Source organism: Palaemon carinicauda, chromosome 4, assembly GCF_036898095.1.
Source record: "Palaemon carinicauda isolate YSFRI2023 chromosome 4, ASM3689809v2, whole genome shotgun sequence".
Classification (NCBI taxonomy): domain Eukaryota; kingdom Metazoa; phylum Arthropoda; class Malacostraca; order Decapoda; family Palaemonidae; genus Palaemon; species Palaemon carinicauda.
Window position 1 is genome coordinate 102042366 of NC_090728.1, and position 19207 is coordinate 102061572.

General features: G+C 38.9%; 1 protein-coding gene across 1 annotated transcript in view; it reads right to left on the reverse strand.

Annotated features, from left to right (window-relative positions):
• LOC137640084 (5-oxoprolinase) overlaps nt 1-19207 on the reverse strand; it is a 547197-nt gene that overhangs the window by 270373 nt on the left and 257617 nt on the right. Inside the window, exon 11 of the mRNA XM_068372538.1 lies at nt 2704-2842. Within this exon, the coding sequence (XP_068228639.1) occupies nt 2704-2842 (139 nt within the window). The remainder of the gene's footprint in view (nt 1-2703; nt 2843-19207) is intronic.

Consider the following 19207-nt stretch of genomic DNA (forward strand, 5'->3'; position numbering starts at 1 on the left):
TACATATAAAACAATGAAATGAAGCCCTTTTATCCAATGAATATTTCATACTTTTTCTTATTTTTTGCCCCTGATTTTTAGGGTTTATTTTTTTACCATAATGAAAAAATTCATATGTGGCAGAAAAATTACTTTTAGAAAAAAAACTCTTCATATAATTGGAGGTCTATATCAGGTCTACTGTATATAGGGTAGTAATCCCAGATCTTAGTAATAATTATCAAGGGATGAGATAGAATTTGAAAAACACAATTTTCAGGATAAATAGCCCTGGCATCGCAAAACCAAGGGTCAGATGCAAAAATCCTATACAGTTTGGAGATGTCATAAGTCACCTTATTAAGTGGTATGAATATCAAAGTCCTGTCATTAAAAATCGTTATTAGCCAGCTGGTCCCCTTAATGTTGTCCTCATGGACTTCCAGAGTGTAACAATCTCGGCAACCTCAGGTGGTGCAACAGGTTCAGGATCGTCAACTTTTTCGGCTTCAGCTTCAACTTGGCCTACATGGAAGCCCTCAAAGTCTGGTGCGAAGACAGCATCAGGCCAAACCTTCTTCCATGAAAAGTTCAAGGTGAACCTCGAAACCTCCTGCCAAGCTATATCAATGAGTCCGAGGCATATCGCAACATCGAAATGCTCTTCCAAATTCATGCAGGGTGAGGTTTGTGCTGTCAGTGATTTTCTTGAAGTTGGAAATCACTTGCTGGTCCATGGGCTGGAGGAGAGGGACGGTGTTAGGCAGAAGATAGAGAACCCTGATGAACGAGTAATCCTGAAGGGTATCATCCTAGAGGCCTTTCAGAGGGAGGAGCTTCTCTTCCAAATATTTTTTCCCAGTTGAGCCAAAACAAAGATTGACCCACTTGGTGAACAAGTCTTGTTACCCATGCTTTCACATTAGCTTTCCACATAACCGGAAGCTTCTCCTTAAGCACTTTGTGGGCCTTGAAGGCTCGAGGAGTCTCCAGAGTGATACACCAGCAGGGGCTTCACCTTACAAATTCCCACTGGCTTTTGCACAAAATGCAAGGATAAGCCAGTCCTTCATAGGTGTATGAATGGATAGCTTCTTCTCTTCCGCCGTGATGCACATACAAAGAGTAATTTTCTCCCTAAAATGCCCAGTTGATAGTCAACTCGTTGAACGTCTTAACAAAGGTTTCAGCCACTTTCGTGTAAGAGTTGGCAGCCTCCTCATGGCGCACCATTGAATGAATGCCAGACTGTGTCTTGAATTTTTAAACCTCACCCGTGAAGTCTTGAACTCTAGGGGTGCCTGTTTCAATGTCCCTTCTCCTATGTCATCTTTGGCTTAAGCACACACGAGATCACCGAAAATGGCGCTGGCCTTGTGGCAGATTGTTGGCTCGGTAATCGTGTCTCCAGCAATTTCCTTGTCCTTAATCCAAAGGAGAAGCAGTCTCTCCATCTCATCATGGAAGGGCTCCTCTTGCTGTAGAAAAGTCTGTTCCTTAGAAGATGTTGCTGCTTCGATGGCTTCCTCCTACTCAAGGATGCTGCCTATCGTCAACGAATTTCGGCTATACGCCTCAGCGATCACACTAAACCGGATGCCAGCCGTATACTTCATCATCTCAAGCTTCATCTCCATAAAAAGCATCCTCTTCTTCTTTCCCTGCACATCAGCAAAATTCTTGGGACCCATGGCTAATAACGAATGAGTTGAATAACGCAACACGATACAGCACAATAAATAAAAGCACAAAAGCGAAATCACTAACACGAATTCAATGTGAACGATACGCTGCCGAAACAAAATGGTCGAGGAACACTGATGCGTAGATGCATGACGGGGTAGATGCTGACCAATAGGAGAACAGGATCTTATTGCGGTAACTAGCATCAAAGTAGGAAGGTAACCAATGGGAGCGCGGGAGGATGGTGACGAGTTTACAGCCAGCGGTGTGCGAATTCTAAAATTATTCTCGGTGGCCGGGCAAATTTCGTACTTTACCTCATTTCGTATTATGAAATTTTTTTCTCAATGAGTCAAAAAATCTTTGCATCTTCTTTTCCATCATCTTCTTTTGCATCATGAAATTTTCGTATGCAGAAACTTTTGTATCCCGAGGCATCACTATATTTGAAAACTATTTTAATTTCTTTTCACTGAATAGTGCACATGAGTAACAGTAAAGTGCAATGTACAGTTTCTAACACTAATGTAATTTCCAACTTCTAAAACTACTGTAATGAGTGTTAAAATGCTACAGAGGAGCCAAAACCATATTACGTTACATATTTTGTAATACAACATCCAAACTAACAAAGCATTTCCAAAGAACAGAATGAGTCTTATTATAGATGCGAGTGAATAAACATGTCAGGAACAAGGAGGGACAATATAACAATCATTGGGGAAGAGAGCAAAATTTAAACTTATCAATATACAACATCCAGATAAAATAATTCATAAAATATTTTCTTTTTTGGAAAAAAGTGCGAATTTTCGTTTCATATCAGTACTCTGCAGAAGTGATAATGCAAGTTTAAAATACTACAACCTTTTATATTTTAGTTCACTAATTGATTTACCTTAGCTAAAATTCTGATGGCAGACAATTTGTTTATGTTGACATCCACATTGCTGGCATATGAATCTCAAAAACAAGGTAATACTACACTGCATAAATTTTTCAGAATATAAAAACCTGCATTATGGGCTAGTAAATACTTACGGTTTCTATAGGTGGGTCCTTATCTGTAGCTCCAATTTCACCTTCTATGGTTACCTCTGACTTCCCAACTCCTCGAACTCTTATGTCATCCACAACTATGTCTCGTTCGGGAATAATAAATCCAAACTCACGTTTGTATCTGTTCAATAAACAAGTAAAATATCAATTAACTGATTTTCTACTACAGTATACCTAAAAATGCATATGACAACAATCATATAAACTTGCTAAAAATCCTTAGTTTTGATCATCAATGCAATTGTATTACTCCAACGATACAGTCTTGAAGCTTAACAAAATGTCAATGAAAAAAAGAGGATCTTAGGAATAATATTTTTTTGTGATGACATTAACTAGATTTCATGTCAGTCAGCACCAGAGAAGCAAATTCCACTTTTACAATTTGCTTTGTTAAACAACAATTTCAATGTGATTGATAATGAAGTGCTATGTTCTGTACTTAAAAAAGTGGTTCTGACAAAGGAAAGACCTATTTTTGGGAGGTGTTGTATAATCTCCAAGGACCTTCTTGTAAAAGGCTAGAACAGGGAATCCAATGTGAGATAAGTCATGAGTTCAGGCTCTATTGAACTTATCACAGCACCTCCAATGCTAAAGTTTTCTGGCAGCCAATGATACGTCATCACTGAGTACCAGCACTTGTGCACTACCTTGCACCAAACTGTCATCTTCATTGCTCACAGTGAGAATTTCTATTCAGGGTTTCCTTTTTGTTTTTGCTGAAATTGTCATTATCAAATTATTTCTATTATATTTAACTTATGAGATTCTCTTTTCATATTTTTCTTTTTATTTGGCCTAAGTAAGTTTAAGGGGATTTTCTGCATCTTATTAATTACATGTGTGCCTCAATAGTTCGAGACTACCATTTACTGCCTCTCTGAGTGTAACTACTATTTAATCGCTGTGTTTGTTATTTCTGTCCGGGGTATACCATACGATGTTTAATTCAAAAGTTATCTCAAACGGGACACCACATTACTTTTGCCCTCCACTGTGAACATTAACTCTCCAAAATTTACTTCCAATCTTCCCATGATAGTACTTATAATTCCATGCTAAATATTGATATACTGTAGGACCTTCACAACTACCATCAATACCTTTGGATTGATGGATGAGCTGTAATTGGATCTCCTTGAATTACTGTTCATCGAAATGCTTTCATCAGTACAGATGGTGCTGTCAACAATCAGTGAATTCAACAACACTTATGGAGGATTCATTTAACTGAGCAAGCCGCGCAAGCCACTCATTGAGGTAGGTATCGTTCTGTTGGCACGCAGAACTAGACTTTAAAGTAGCTGTTTTTAAGTGCACGTTCACCAAGACCATTAATAAAAAAACTCGTAACCTAAAACATAAATTTACCCATTATTTTCAGCAAGATCCTATAACCTACTTTCATTTTATATTTTAACTTAAAACCTTTTAATCTTGTTGAGTATTAATTTTCTCGTATTTTTTTGCAGGTTTGAGTTACTCAAAGGTAGAGAATGCTTGGTAGCCAGTGCCGAGGATACCAACTTCTGGGTGATGTCTTTATTGTTCGCCATACAAGGTTTATGCTTAAATATATAATTTTCCTTGAGGAAAATTTTTAAGAAATTGTTCAGAATGAATTTTATATTTTTGTCTCTATTATTTCAAATACTGTACCATTTATGTGAGGCAGCGGATCCATCAAATTCTCACATAATTGGAGACCATATTAGTCAATATGATCTAAGTCCCCCTGCTCAACTGATCCACAACGACACTTCTCCTGCCTGGAATGAAGTGTGCTGAAAGAGATCGAGTTGACTTTCGCTCACACTCAAGGATCTTGACCAATATAGCTAACATAGAGAGAGATCGTTCTTTCTTGTTTGCAGATGTAGGACACAACGGAGGTATTGTCACTCATCAATAACATTGAGTGACCTTGCAGAATATGACAACATTGTTGCAGCGCTAACCCCACTACCTTTAACTTTTAAATGATTTGTGTGTTCTCGGCGGTCTACTGCCGACCATATTCCAAACACCAAATGGAGTTTTTTTCACCTGCTACCTGGTTCCCTACTTTTCACATAACATACTTGCCCCTAGCAGTCTAAGGAAGCTGGAGGCTTGGTTTGGCCTGGATGGAGAACAGCCAAGAGGGTTTACAGCCCACCTACCTCTCGGAGAAGAGGGGAGAGTTTCCCTCTTGCCATCAACTGAAGACATGGTACGAAATACCCAAAGAAAAACACACTCCGATTCTCCTTCCTCCGTAGGGAGTGAAAGATCAGCTGGAGACCATTGAATCTTCCTACAAAGGGATCTCATCTGTGTCTTCATCATTTTCCTGAGGTTCTGACTCCTAACTGGCTAAAATTTGAATTGCTTTCTAGGATAAGAGAGAACGCTTTCCGAGTCTTTGTAACCTAAACCAATACTGAATAATGGAAGATATGAGGTAATGGTCTGGAGGTAACTTTCCAGCATCAACAAGGAGACTTGGGATAGGTGAGGTTCTAAACACTCCAGTGGACAATCTCATACCAGCATGATGTATTGAATCTAATATCTTTAATTGGCTTGGGGTGGCTGAGGAGTATATTTCACATCCATAACTAATTTTGGAAAAAATTAAGGCCTTGTTTAATTTTTAAATAGTTTTACGGTCTGCCCCCATGATGTATGGGACAATACTTTTAAAAGATTCAGAGCCTCTAGACAGTTACCTTTTAACACCTTTAAGTGTGGAACCCATGTCAACCTACAATCGAAAATCAATCCTAAAAATTTAGCTTCACCTACACATGGGATCTGTTGACCTTTCATGTATATATCCGGGTTTGGATGTAATCCCCGGATACGACAGAAATGTACAATAGTAGTTTTGCTTGTTGAAAACTTAAACCCATTCATATCAACCCACTGAATAATTGTTTCCATTGCAAGTTGTAGTTTTCTCGCAACCATTGCCATTCTAGCTCCAGCAAATTACATGGAGAGATCATCTACAAATAGTGTTGAGAGAACGTCCCGGGGAATGACTGAGGATATCCCATCAATTGCTAGTGCAAACAGGGTTACACTCAGCACACTACCCTCTTCCTGACATTTACTCTCTGATGGAGTTTCCCCAACTCTCACTTGAAAAACTCCATCACATAAAGAAATGATTGGATAAACAGAGGTAGCTCTCCTCTTAATCCCATTTCATGAATGGTTTTAAGAAAACCATATCTCCATGTGGTATCATATGCCTTTTCAAGGTAAAAAGAGATTGTTACATGGTGATGTTTGGAAGCAAAGGCTTCAGAAATAGAAGACAAGTCGTATCAACACATCAGTCGTCGAGTACATTTTTCTGAATCCACAATGAATGGGTGATAAAATACCCTTCTTTTCAAGGTACCACATCAACCTTGCATTGACCATCTTCTCCACGATTTTACATAAACAAGATGTCAATGCAATAGGTCAATAGTTTGCTGCTAAAAACTTGTCCTTACCGGGTTTTAAAAAGGCTAAAATAATGGCTAGTTACCAAACACTTGGGTAACTATGATCATGCCCTATTCTATTAATAATGCTTAAAATAAATAACTTTGTATTGAAATGTAAATGTTTAATCATTGCATATGGAATTCCATCAGGTCCAGAGGCTCTATCATTGCAAAGAGCAAGTGCGGAATCAAATTCTCTTTCAGTGAAAGGAGAATTATACGACTCTTCCCTTCCTGTTGCAAAATTTAAAATTTTCTTTTCTTCAATGCTCCTATACTGATGACCAGGAGCTCTTTCACACTTGCTGGATACATTTGAAAAATTATCAGCCAGGGCATTGCTAACATCATTTGCTTCAGTTACATAATGACCATTCACATTTAACACTGGTGGTGGGTTAGGGGTGAATTTGCCAGCTATCTTTTTTACTTTCCTCCAAACAGAAGATGGTGGTGTTCAATTGTATTTCCCCTCATGTTTGCTAAAACATCACCCCACAAAGAATGCCTACCATTCAAACCTCCAAGTAAAATAAAAGGTTGAGTTAGTTGTTGAATCACCTCTACTAAGTTATCATACAAAATGTTACCATTTGGAGGCAAGTACAGAGAACAAATTGGAACAAATTGTATATTTTCTCCCTATATCAATCTGCACAACCACTGCCTGCAAAGGTGTATGAATAGATAAGATTATTTGGGGAACATCTTGACGAATGTATATGAGACTTCCACCATGGCTCCCTACTCAATGATCATACGGTGTCCTATAGCTAATATATTCGTGAGGACAAGGTGTATTAGCATCAAGCTTGCTCTCCTGTAGACATATAATTATTGGGAATGCTCGTGAATTAAGAGCTCAAGTTCTTCATATTTAGCCCTTAAACCCTGACAATTCCATTGCAAAATGGAGGAAAAAACTATGCTTTATTTTTTGGAAGAACTTTTGTATGAAGTCTTCCCATTAGCACTTTTTTATTTAACACTATTTCCCGGTCGTTTAATTAGAGAGGGTTTTGATAAATTAGGTTTTGTGTTTGTTATTTTCTTTTTGTCCTTTTGATCTAATTGTTGAGGGGGATGGTGGACCTCGACTTGAATTTCTGATTTATTTAAATTGTCTTCTGGTTGATCAGAAACATCAACAGACAAAACGTCATATTTATTTGATTTCTCCATTGAAGGCAAATCTGGAGGACTGGCGACGAGTGTTGTCATCTGGAGAGACAGGACCTGCATGTAACTTACCTTTCCCTGATGTCTATCCTTTTGCCAGAAAGAGGGGATCATCTGCCTGAGCCTGAATAATCCTCTCAACCTGGAGATTCACTACAGTGAAAGTTTCTGCCGAAGGATCCCCTGGGACGCTTGGTTGAAAATCTGGATCGAGTGCAATAAGGTGACGAATGCTTAGGGAGCGAAGGCGAGGAACATCAGGGTTGTGGCGACAAAAATGAACTAGAGCATCCAGGAGAGGAACCCCTGGAATGCAAATGAAAGTGTGACTAGAGCGCGTGGGCAAAATTCCCCTGGACAAATAAGCCAAATCACGATACCCGCACAAAGTCGAAGATCACCTAGGAAGTGATGGTGAAGAGTAGCGAGAGCACGACAGAGATGATCTCCTAGAACATTCTAGAGGCAACGAAGAGTACCTATAGCATACTGGAGATGACCGCCCGGAGAGCAAAGGAAATCGCCTTGAGCGTGAAAGAGAAGATCACCTAGAGGGCGAAGACGACCGCCATGAGCATGACGCAGACGAATACTTGTAGGAGCGCCAGCGGGAAGAGCTGTGATTCCTCTGATGGGGCAATCTGAAGCACCTACGAGGTCTGGGAGGAAAAGCAGAAGGAGAAGGTGAAGGACGTCGGGGTTGACCATGACAAAGCGAGTGCATGGAGAGCAAGACTCAACTCCCTTAGAGTACCTAATAGGACTCTTAGAGAGGGAGAGAGTCCCTTGTGTAAAGAGCAAATGGGAGCGCCAACTGAAGAGGACCCTTAATCCGAAGGTCTAGCAGGAGCAGGTAAAGGAAGTATTCCGAAGAGCCTTGAGGTTTTGAAAAGGAAAACCCCACAGAAAGAGCAGCAGTCTCGGGGAAAATCAGATGTACAAGATCCTTTGGTGTGAGAGACCCTAAGGCAACAGCTGCAGCAGGGACCTGCTGAGGAGAAGACATTGAAGGGACGATGGTCTGCACACAATGTCTCTCCTCAACAAACTTCTTTATTCTATCCTCCAAAGGGGGATCAGGAATCCCAAAGAAGGGCCACAATAACTGCAGGGCTTCCAACCTCTAAAAAGCAAGAGAAGATGAAAGGAAACCACCCAGGAAGAAAGGAGCTGCTAAAACATTAGGGGGAAAGACGCAGTGTCACAGACCCATGGGCTGACCAGGCATTAAACGATCACCTCTCTTACTTGAACACTCTTTGGAGGAGGAAACCAAGGAAGAGTCAAAGGGGAAAGTTCCAGGGGAAGAAAAAGCAGGCCAGGAATTCTTAGATTTCAAGGAAGACCTCGAAGGTGAAGAATCCCTTTTTGGCCTTCTTCTTCTTCCTCCTACCAAAAGTAACCCACTGGGAAGGTTGCCTCTCCCTACAATTATCACAAGCTGGGGATTCCGTATATATATGTCCTCAGAATGCCAGGCACAGCCTATGAGAATCCACCTCTACACTACACATAAAGGTACCAAAGGACTTGGGTAGCACCCCAGGGCATGCCCTCGTGAGTAGTCATACGCACAACCATACAGCTGGAAGAAAAAGAAAAGAAAATTACTAAAATTTTCACAGTAAATTGTAAGCAAAATTTGCAGTTTCCATCAGGGAGGAACAAGTTCACTCTCTGACAGCTGAAATCCATTTGAGGTTACAGTGAGCTACAGGGGAGGCAATTGCCTCCCTGCTAACTATTTCCCCACTACCAACAGGGCAATTACCTGCCGGTTGTTTACACCTCGTTAAAAGTTTCAACTGCCATATTCCAGCCTTTGTTATCCTGCTCCTCTAGTAAAGAACAATGGTTTGCATTCATGTACTGTAGGAACAAATCTATGTAGTACGATGAACTTGCACAGGGACTTTGTTACAACCTTATTCCTTAGACAATACATCAAATTTGAATTGTCTAAAATATGGTCATGATTTGAATGTACAGGTGGCAAGTTAAGTCTGTTGAAGGTGAGACAGATTACATTTAACTTCAATATGATGAAAGGGTGCGGTACTACTAATCTGTGATCCTCAAATTCAAGCCTTGCTCACAGCTCAAGATATTTCTTAGTGAACACAACCTTGCAATCCTTGTATTCAATAAGGCCTCACAGGTCTATCTGTTAAGTTATAAGCAGCTATTACCTGTGTTACGATCCTTAGTGGATCGAATCAGGTTCTTTTGAATTGATTCATTAAATTAGGATAAATCAACAACCACCAAGAGAAAAAAGGAATATAGAAAGAAAACTCGCAAAAGAAAACATAATTTTATTTACAACTAGTCAAAGATCAATGTTTCTTGATTGAGTACTTGGGAAGCATAGAATTGAACAAAGAAAATCATCTGATTAAACTACACTTCAGCAAATAGGGGAACAGCCAAGAAAGCATATAAATAATAACGTAGATTTTTCAGGTCTGGGCGCTTCGTGGTTGGTAATGACGACAAGGGGTCAACTGATTCGGACAACTCGGACAAGTTGTCGTATGACTGGTCACATCTGTTTTCTGGTCCTTACATTCTCTCGTTCTCTCTCTCGTTCTGTCTCCCTCTCTCTCGCTCTCTTTGAAGTTTATATACCTCTGTATGGGAGGGGTTAACTATGGACAATTCCATAGAAGGAAATTTTCTCCTTTCTTCATCCTCATTGATTTTCCTTAAAACCACGCCTCTTTGATCACATTTTCCCCGAACGCTCTGCTGGTGTAATCATGATCCATATGGCGCTATAATTGAAGCAAGACATGTGTTTACCTTTCGTTAATGTATGCTTCGGCGACAACACTCTCTCCTTATGCATAGGGCCCTTCCAAAACGCTGGCTCCTCGAATTGCTACAACAGACGATCCTTATGCCCCAGGTCTGCTGATCTAGGCACATCTAATAAATATCTCGACCTCAATCAACGGCGGTGACAGTTTCTGGTTAACACTAGCGGGACCTCTTCTCTCTGCTTCTTAAGAGTAGAAACTTTACATGTTTTAACATTCTTTTCTATATTATTCTATCTACCTATGACAGATTCCCCCTAAAAGCAAAAAAAGGGAAAATCTACTGATTTTTTTTTTTTAAATGAAATTATCAAGGGAGAAAATCACTTATCCCTAAACTGAGAAACAATTACTTCATTACTCTCACATCACGTAACAAAGCCAAAACACTCTCTTATTGTTGATGAAAGAGAAAAAAAAAACATCCATATCATTCTGAAAAATCTCTAGTAAGACTGTTGGCTATTACATTATTCTTTCCCTTTATATGAACTATCTTTGAATTGTAATCTTGTAATTCTAAACTCCAACGCTGGAGACGTTTATTCTTATTCTTAAACCTATCTAAGTAAACTAACGGAATGTGATCAGTATACACAGTTAAAACATGACCACTACGTACATAAATCTCAAAATGTTGGAAAGTTGATACTAAACTAAACAATTCCTTCTCAAGAGTTGAATAATTCTGCTGTGCTTTATTTAACTTCTTCGAATAATAAGCTACAGGGTGCTTAATCCCGTTCACTATGCCAATATCACTTGCATCTATCGCTAAATTAAATTCCTTGCTAAAATCGGATAACATTAGTACGGGCTCATGAATCATAATGGCCTTTAACTTATTGAAAGCTTCGATACATTCATTATCAAACACAAAACTTCGTCCTTTCTTCAAAAGATTTGTTATTGGAGCACTTATTTCTGAAAAATTAGGAACAAATCTGCGGAAATATGAAATCATTCCGATGAATCTCATTGCCTGTTTTTTACTGGTAGGGATTGGGAAGTGGATGATAGCCTCTATGTTCCCATCTTTTGGACAAATCTTACCTAGACCCACTTTATGACCCAAATATGTGATCGAGGTTTTTCCGAATTCACATTTCTTCAGATTTAAAACAAGTTTTGCTTTCTCAAGGACTGCTAAGACTTTAGCTAAAATGTGTAAATGTTGCTCCCACGTATCTGAAAATACTACAAGATCATCCAAATACACGACACAGTTATCAATTCCATTTAAAACTATATTCATTAATCTTTGGAAAGTACTCGCTGCATTCCGTAGACCAAAAGCCATAACTTTGGGCTCATAACTACCGAAAGGTGTTATGAAAGCAGATATTTTCTGTGCTCGACTACTTAGAGGTACTTGCCAATAACCTTTGGCCAAATCAAGTTTAGAAATAAACTTGGCATTTCCTATTCTATCTAAACAATCTTCTATCCTGGGGAGGGGAAAATTACTTTGTTTTGTAACACTATTCATTTTCCTAAAATTAATACACAACCTATCTGATCCATCTTCCTTCTTAACAAGAACTATTGGAGAACACCAGTCACTTTCGCTAGGAACAATCAAAGCATTGTCTAGCATATACTGTACTTAATTTCCTGTCGGACTGAATTTGCTTTTTCTGGGCTTAGATGATAAGGACTTTGTTGAATGGGTTTTGTGTCCTGTAACTCAATATCGTGTTCCAAGAGATTAGTTAAACCTAATTTATCACTAATCGTTTCTGGATAATTTGAAAACACATTGAATAATTCCCTTGTCTTTCCTTCCTCTAAGCTAGGATTAAACAACGTGAAATTATTAAGAACATCAGAGTTCTTTTCAAAAGTAATCTCTCTCGGCGACACGGTTACAACTGGCACTGGACGTTCGTCATATTTCTTTAGCAAGTTGATGTGCAACCACTTATCTCTACGCCTACACATATCAATTAAGTAATTCAAATGTCAATGTCTCCTCTTATCTATAATAGGAAATGGACCTTCGAACTTATAAGATAATGAGGGATCTTCTTTCTGGACTACTAAGACTTTATCACCCACATGGAAAATTCTGTCTTTAGCCTTAAGATCGTACTTCCTTTTAGTTTCCCCTTCACGATTGCTCTCATTTTCTTTTGCCAACTGCCAGGCTTTCCTTAAATCCTCTTTGTGATCTTCGATATTCTGTATGTAATCCTTTCTACCTTCTTCTAGCATTAACTTATACTTTTAAATTTCTAAAGGTCCTTTGGCGGTGTGACCGAACAACAATTCAAAAGGACTAAATCCTGTGGTGTCATTAGGAGCTAATCATAAAGCCAACAAGACAAAAGGTAACTTTTCTTCCCAGTCATGTTCGAAATTATTACCCAACTTCCTTAAGCAACTTTTCAACGTTTGATGACGACGTTCAACAATTCCTTGTGATTCAGGGCGGTACGGGGTGGAAGTTACAAGCTTAATCCCTAACTCTTTCATTTTATCTCTGAATTACTTTAATACAAAATTGCTACCATTATCACTCTGTATAACACAAGGAAGTCCAAATTTAGAGAAATAGTTTAGCAAGCGTTTAACTACAGATTTTGCATTGCAATTTCTTACTGGGATTGCTTCTGGATATCGTTAGTCTATCAATAATTGTTAATAGATAGATATTCCCTCCCTTACTTCTAGGCAAAGGGCCAACTATATCAATTACGACATTCTCAAAAGGTTCTCCTACCGATGGAATATTACATAACGGAGCCCTGGGAATTACTTGATTAGGTTTGCCAGCCATTTGACATTCGTGACAACTTAAAACATATCTCTTCACATCACTTTTCATTTTAGGCCAAAAGTACGTTTCACTTATATACCTGAATGTTTTATTTACTCCTAAATGTCCTTGTTCATCATGTGCTAATTTCAAAATTGATTCACGAAGTTTCCTAGGAGTTACTAAATGCTCTATGACCTCCTCTTTGCTACCTGTCTTAGGACGAACATAACGACACAAAAGTTTGTCTTTTAGACTAAATGTTTCCTTACAAACATTTTCAGGTTCATCATCCAATTCACATTCAAAAATTCGAGTTAGTGTTTCATCTTCCCTCTGCATCTTAACTAGTTCATCCTCATTCAATATGCTAGTTTCTGAAACACTACAGCTGCTATTACTTGGGCCTATTACATTGTCTATCTGTACATCACTTCTTTCGACAGCTACATCATCATCTCAGCTCACATTGTCAACATTGATAAAGTAGGTTTCCTTAGCTACACTCATGCTAAGATCATCATCACCGCCTCTACTACCTATGTTCGAATCTTCGAATAACCTATGACCATAGTCAATATCTGTAACTAATCCTGACCTAGTTACTATCATTTCAGGCACTTGAACTTCACTTAAAATAGGATTCACACACTTGGAGGTAGCTAAATCGTTGCCAAAAATAATGTCAATGCCGTCTACGGGCAAAGTATCCACGACTGCTAGTTTTACATCTCCTGTCACTACCTGACTTTTCAATTTCATCTTTAACAAAGGACAAACTACACAAGTGTTCGGAAACCCACCTCGCATAACTTTCTCTTTCATGCCGATTATTACATCCCTTGGAACACTCTCTCCTAACGAGTGATACGGCCGCTTCTGTATTCCTAAGCAAAACTACTTCCCTTGAATCATTTCCTTTAAGAGAAGAAACTAAACCTTCAGAAAAAAATTCACCATAACGTTTCTTAATTTCTTTCAAGAGACTATTCCTTCCTGAAGAAAGATTATTAACTAGTCACACAGGTTTCTTCAAATTCGTACTTTCTACTGTGCAATTCCTAGCTATATGCCCTTCCTTATTACAATTGTAATAAGTGACCTCTAAATTACTGACTGCCCATTTGCTCTTACAGTACCGAGAAATATGACCTTCCTTCCCACATGTGTAACAATAATAATAATAATCCCTGTTCCTAATATCATTATTGTTAGAACTACCTTCACTATGTTGTGCCTTACCTGACAAAATATCGTTTTTCTTTTTACTGCCACTCAAACCATGTGTGAGACTGTATTCATCTGCTAATCTCGTTACATCGGCAAAAGATGTTTCACGCCTATCTTCTATATATAATTTGATGTCTGGGTACAAAACTAAGTTCTTGAGATCTTCAAAATTATCGACTTCAGTGGAAGTCAACCAATCACAAAATGATCTTTCTAACTTCTTTCCGTACTCTACATATGTACTAGTATCATCTCTTTTCAAACTTCTAAACTTCTTACGTACCAATCTGTATGCACTAAGTACGGTTTCTTTCACAGTATCATAATATTCACTTTCATCCTCAGACAAACAACTATACACAGAATGTGCTTTACCACTTAAAACTGATTGTAAATACAAAGTCCACTGTCTTTTTTGGAGAACCTACTCTGTTCATTAACTTTTCAAACGACATAAAATATTTCGTAACATCTTCCTCATCAAATTTCGGTATAAGTTTGAGCACTGCAATCATATCTAAACTATCAGTGTCACTATTTAAAGATCAATTACTTCCTGATCTGCTACCTGACCGTCTGTTATGAAGAGTTTGTCTTAAACGAGCCATTTCTAACTCATGCTTACGCTGTCTTTCATTTTCTTCTCGTTGTCTTTCATTTTCTTCTTTTTCAGCTGCTCTTTCATCTCTCTCAAACACTTCCTGTTCTCTCTTAAAAACATACTCACGGAGAGCATCGCCATCTAGACCAAGAAGTTTACCTGAATCTATCAAATCTCTAGTACAGTAATCTCCCTCATTCTGCTTCTTTCTATATTCTCCCTGTTTTCAATTGATTATGTTGTCAAAAATCCTGGCAAGGTCGCCAACTGTTACGATTCTTGGTGGATCGAATCAGGTTCTTTTGAATTGATTCATTAAATTAGGATAAATCAACAACAACCAAGAGAAAAAAGGAATATAGAAAGAAAACTCGCAAAAGAAAACAATTTTATTTACAACAAGTAAAAGATCAATGTTTCTTGATTGAGTACTTGGGAAGCATAGAATTGAACAAAGAAAATCATCTGATTAAACTACACTTCAGCAAATAGGGGAACAGCCAAGAAAGCAGATAAATAATACTTAAAAGAAATGACGGTACTCTTCACAGCAGATCTTGACGATTCAGAAACGTAGAATTTTCAGGTCTGGCGCTTCGTGGTTGGTAATGACGACAAGGGGTAAACTGGTTCGGACATCTCAGACAAGTTGTCGTAAGGCTGGTTACATCTGCTTTTTGGTCCTTAAGTTCTCTCTCGTTCTGTCTCCATCTCTCTCGCTCTCTTTGAAGTTTATATACCCCTGTATGGGAGGGGCTAACTATGGACAATTCCAGAGAAGGAAATTTTCTCCTTTTTTCATCCTCATTGGTTTTCCTTAAAACCACGCCTCTTTGATCACATCTTTTCGAACGCTCTGCTGGTGTAATCATGATCCATATGGCGCTATAATTGAAGCGAGACGTGTGTTTACCTTCCATTAATGTATGCTTCAGCGACAATGGACTCTCCTTATGCTATGGGTCCTTCCAAAACGCTGGCTCCTCGAATTGCTACAACAGACGATCCTTATGCCCCAGGTCTGCTGATCTAGGCACATCTAATAAATATCTTGACCTCAATCAACGGCGGTGACAGTTTCTGGTAAACACTAGCGGGACCTCTTCTCTCTGCTTCTTAAGAGTAGAAACTTTACATGTTTTAACATTCTTTTCTATATTATTCTATCTACCCATGACAATCTGGTCCTTGCTGATCCTAGCTAATATGGAGAGAGACCTTGGACACTGATCATTTGTGATTAAGTTTTTAGTTTCCAAGACATTGGGTACAGTACAATAACTAGTCATTTGCCTTGGCTACTCATGAGTCATTCTTCAACATTTAAACCTCTATCCCAAGAAACATCTGCCTGCTGTGTCTAGTATATAAGTGTCCCAACCATTACTTGAGACATCTGTCTATAGAAGCAGTTCCTAGGCTGGAGATGCAACAGAAACTCCCGCTACAGTTTTCAGAATTTTACCACCAACTAAACACCAAATCACTTATCCAGCCAATGGACCAGTGTGTAATACTATTAATGTCTCACCTTTCAACAGGCAGTGAAGGCAACTGACAATGAAGAAACAATCTTACAGCAGTTGTGTAAAAATTATATTTACAGGGCTATCAAGATTATTGATTTTGCATGAAATGAAGTTACAGCTGCCAACATGAATTGGGTGTGGAAGAAAGTGTAACCACGACTTCAATGGGTTTGAAAAGTAGAGAAAATTGAAAAAAGATCTTCAACAACACATTAAGCCTAGGCAAGATGTCCATCATTGAGAGATTACTAATGAAGACCTTATAGAACTGGATGAAAAAAAAGAAAAAAAAAAGAAAAAAAAAAAAAAACCAAGGAGAAAGAAAAAGAAGTATAAGTGGCTGAAGTACCAAAGTTCTTCCAGATATAAGTAGGCTTTCTCTAACTGAGTAAGATCTAGCCTGTTTGAATCACAGGACGCAAAGGTAGAACGGTGCATGAAGGTTGTAGCTGCCGTTCATGATGCAACCCAGAGATATAGTGTTATCCACAATGATGAAAAACCTCTTCTCAGAAATCCCTATATTGATTCCTTGGGAGAGTAGAGAAACTTGATTCTGAGCCACTTCCATCAACATCAGGTCTTGGTTTAGTTTTATCCTGGCCTCCGTCACTTATTGTTGAAGACTCTATGTCTCTGCTATCACCATCCAAGCCCTTCAGTTAACCCTTTTACCCCCATGCTATTTGGAAATTTCCAACCCTTAACCACCAGGGGGTTATTTTTTCCCCAGCACATTTAGTAGTATATTTTTTTAAATTGCTCTAACAGCCTTAAATTTTGTCATAGAGAGGTCAGGTTGGTCTCATTCTCTTGGAAAATGTCTGAATTTTCTCAAAAAATTATCAAAAATATGAAAAAAAGAATTTTTATAGCATTTTTTTGCAAGGACGTACCGGTACATCCATGGTAAAAGGGTTAATAACTCCTTTTGTCTTACCACTCAAAAAATCTGGTTGCATATGCCACTTGTTCTACTTTACAAGCTAAGATTTCTCACTGAAAACCTTTTGTTCCTTAACTAGAAATATTATTCTTTACTCTGACCTCTACATAATTTTCATAGTAGTGCAATAAACACTTTCATTAACCTTTCTTGATATAAAGGTTTGCTTGACAGAGTATGTAGTAAAAATACATAGGCTAGCTTGATAGTCTATGCATAAAAAACGGATTTTGAGCGAAGCGAAAAATCTATTTTTGGGTGAGATAGCCATGGCGTCCTGATGGAAGGTTCCTTTTTGGTAGCTTCCTTGGGTATATAACTACTAGATATTCCCAGAGAATTTAACCACAGGTTATCACAGAATTCTAACTTCTGGAGCGAGTATCCTAAAGGTTTCCCTTTAAGACATCGTATATCAACAGGGGACGCATGTATTAACGCGCCACATAGCTATCTGCACCCCACATAGAGTTAACACTTCGATGTGTAGGGGCGGAGAATAGCTGGGGAGCCGTTCCACAGCTAATCTCGTCCGTGGCTACTTTTGGTACTCAAGACGTAAACAAACGGGCGCCATTGCTAAATGACGTCACGTCCATCCTCATCCTGAAGCCAGTTGCTTGCCGATCACCATGATACAGCAGGACAGGGTGGGACCTGAAAAAACTGGACGAATTAGCAGGGAGGGTCCATCAGGACGCCATGGCTATCTCACCCAAAAATAGATTTTTCGCTTCGCTCAAAATCCGTTTTTTGGGCTCAAGCCATGGCGTCCTGATGGAAGAATACCAGAGAATCAATGTATCGTGGTAGATTTTCCCCTTGTAGTGTAAGTGCCGAGGGCTTTGAACAGGTTAGCATAGTAATCTCAATAGAGGAACCGTAGGTAAGAAAACTTCCTGCCCCCCTGGCAGTGAAGTCCCAACGGACCATGCTGAAGATCAAAGTGGTCATCGAAGGGCTACCCACCTTGCTGGGAGAACATGAAGAACTCGGAGACAAGACTGAATTGTTGGTATTCATATAGGAACATTCTCAAAAACAGACAAGTGGTGGTTAGGCACTGTATGTGAAGAGAGAGAATCGTCTGGTCTCGAAGGCATGATGTAAGTAAGTATTCGGGTAGGAATATTACATTGCAGAGTTGAGTATATAATAAGGATTGAATCCTTAGTAATCTTCATCGTATATAAGAGGAAGGGGATAATAAAGCTATGACAGTCATGTATTTCATAGTATAAGTAGGAGCGGATTGAGACGCACAAGTAATAAAATAGAAATTTTATTTCACAATTGCAGAATATGGTAATTAAATGCAATAAGTATGTAAAAGTAATTTACAACAAATTATAATGTACATAGTAATGAAAGACTTGCTCTTGAATCTGAAAGAGAATTTCAAATTATTAGTAGGCACTCGTTCCAGAGGAACGTCAGTCTTTAAAAAGAAAAAACACATCATGCTCTAGGCATGCGGCACTCATGTGACGACTGACATTTCACCTGGGAGAAGAACAGTATATGAAAAAGCACTAAGTGTCTTTGAAATTACTACGTATCGCACGAGGGTCAACATAGGCACCCGAGGAGTTAGAGTCCCAAGTAACTCACTGTTCTATGCAGAGTTAGGTGCAGGTTTCATAACACTACCTGCGGCTACCACAAAATGTTTGACTTCATGCACTTGTTTCGCATAATGTTTGAAGAAAACACGCGAGGATTTCCAGCCTGTGAAACTCTTAAGGCATTCAAAATCCATACTCTAAAAGAAATTCAGAGACGATGCAACTTTTCTAGGATCGTGACCTGCGGGTGTACTGTCAGGATCCGCTCTGCGAATGAAGTAGGTGATTTTCGCTCGTAGTTGTTTCAGTGACAGGTCGCTGCCCGATGTTTCTCCTTTGAAGAGTTGGCCTCCACCAAAGTCAGAAGTTCTACG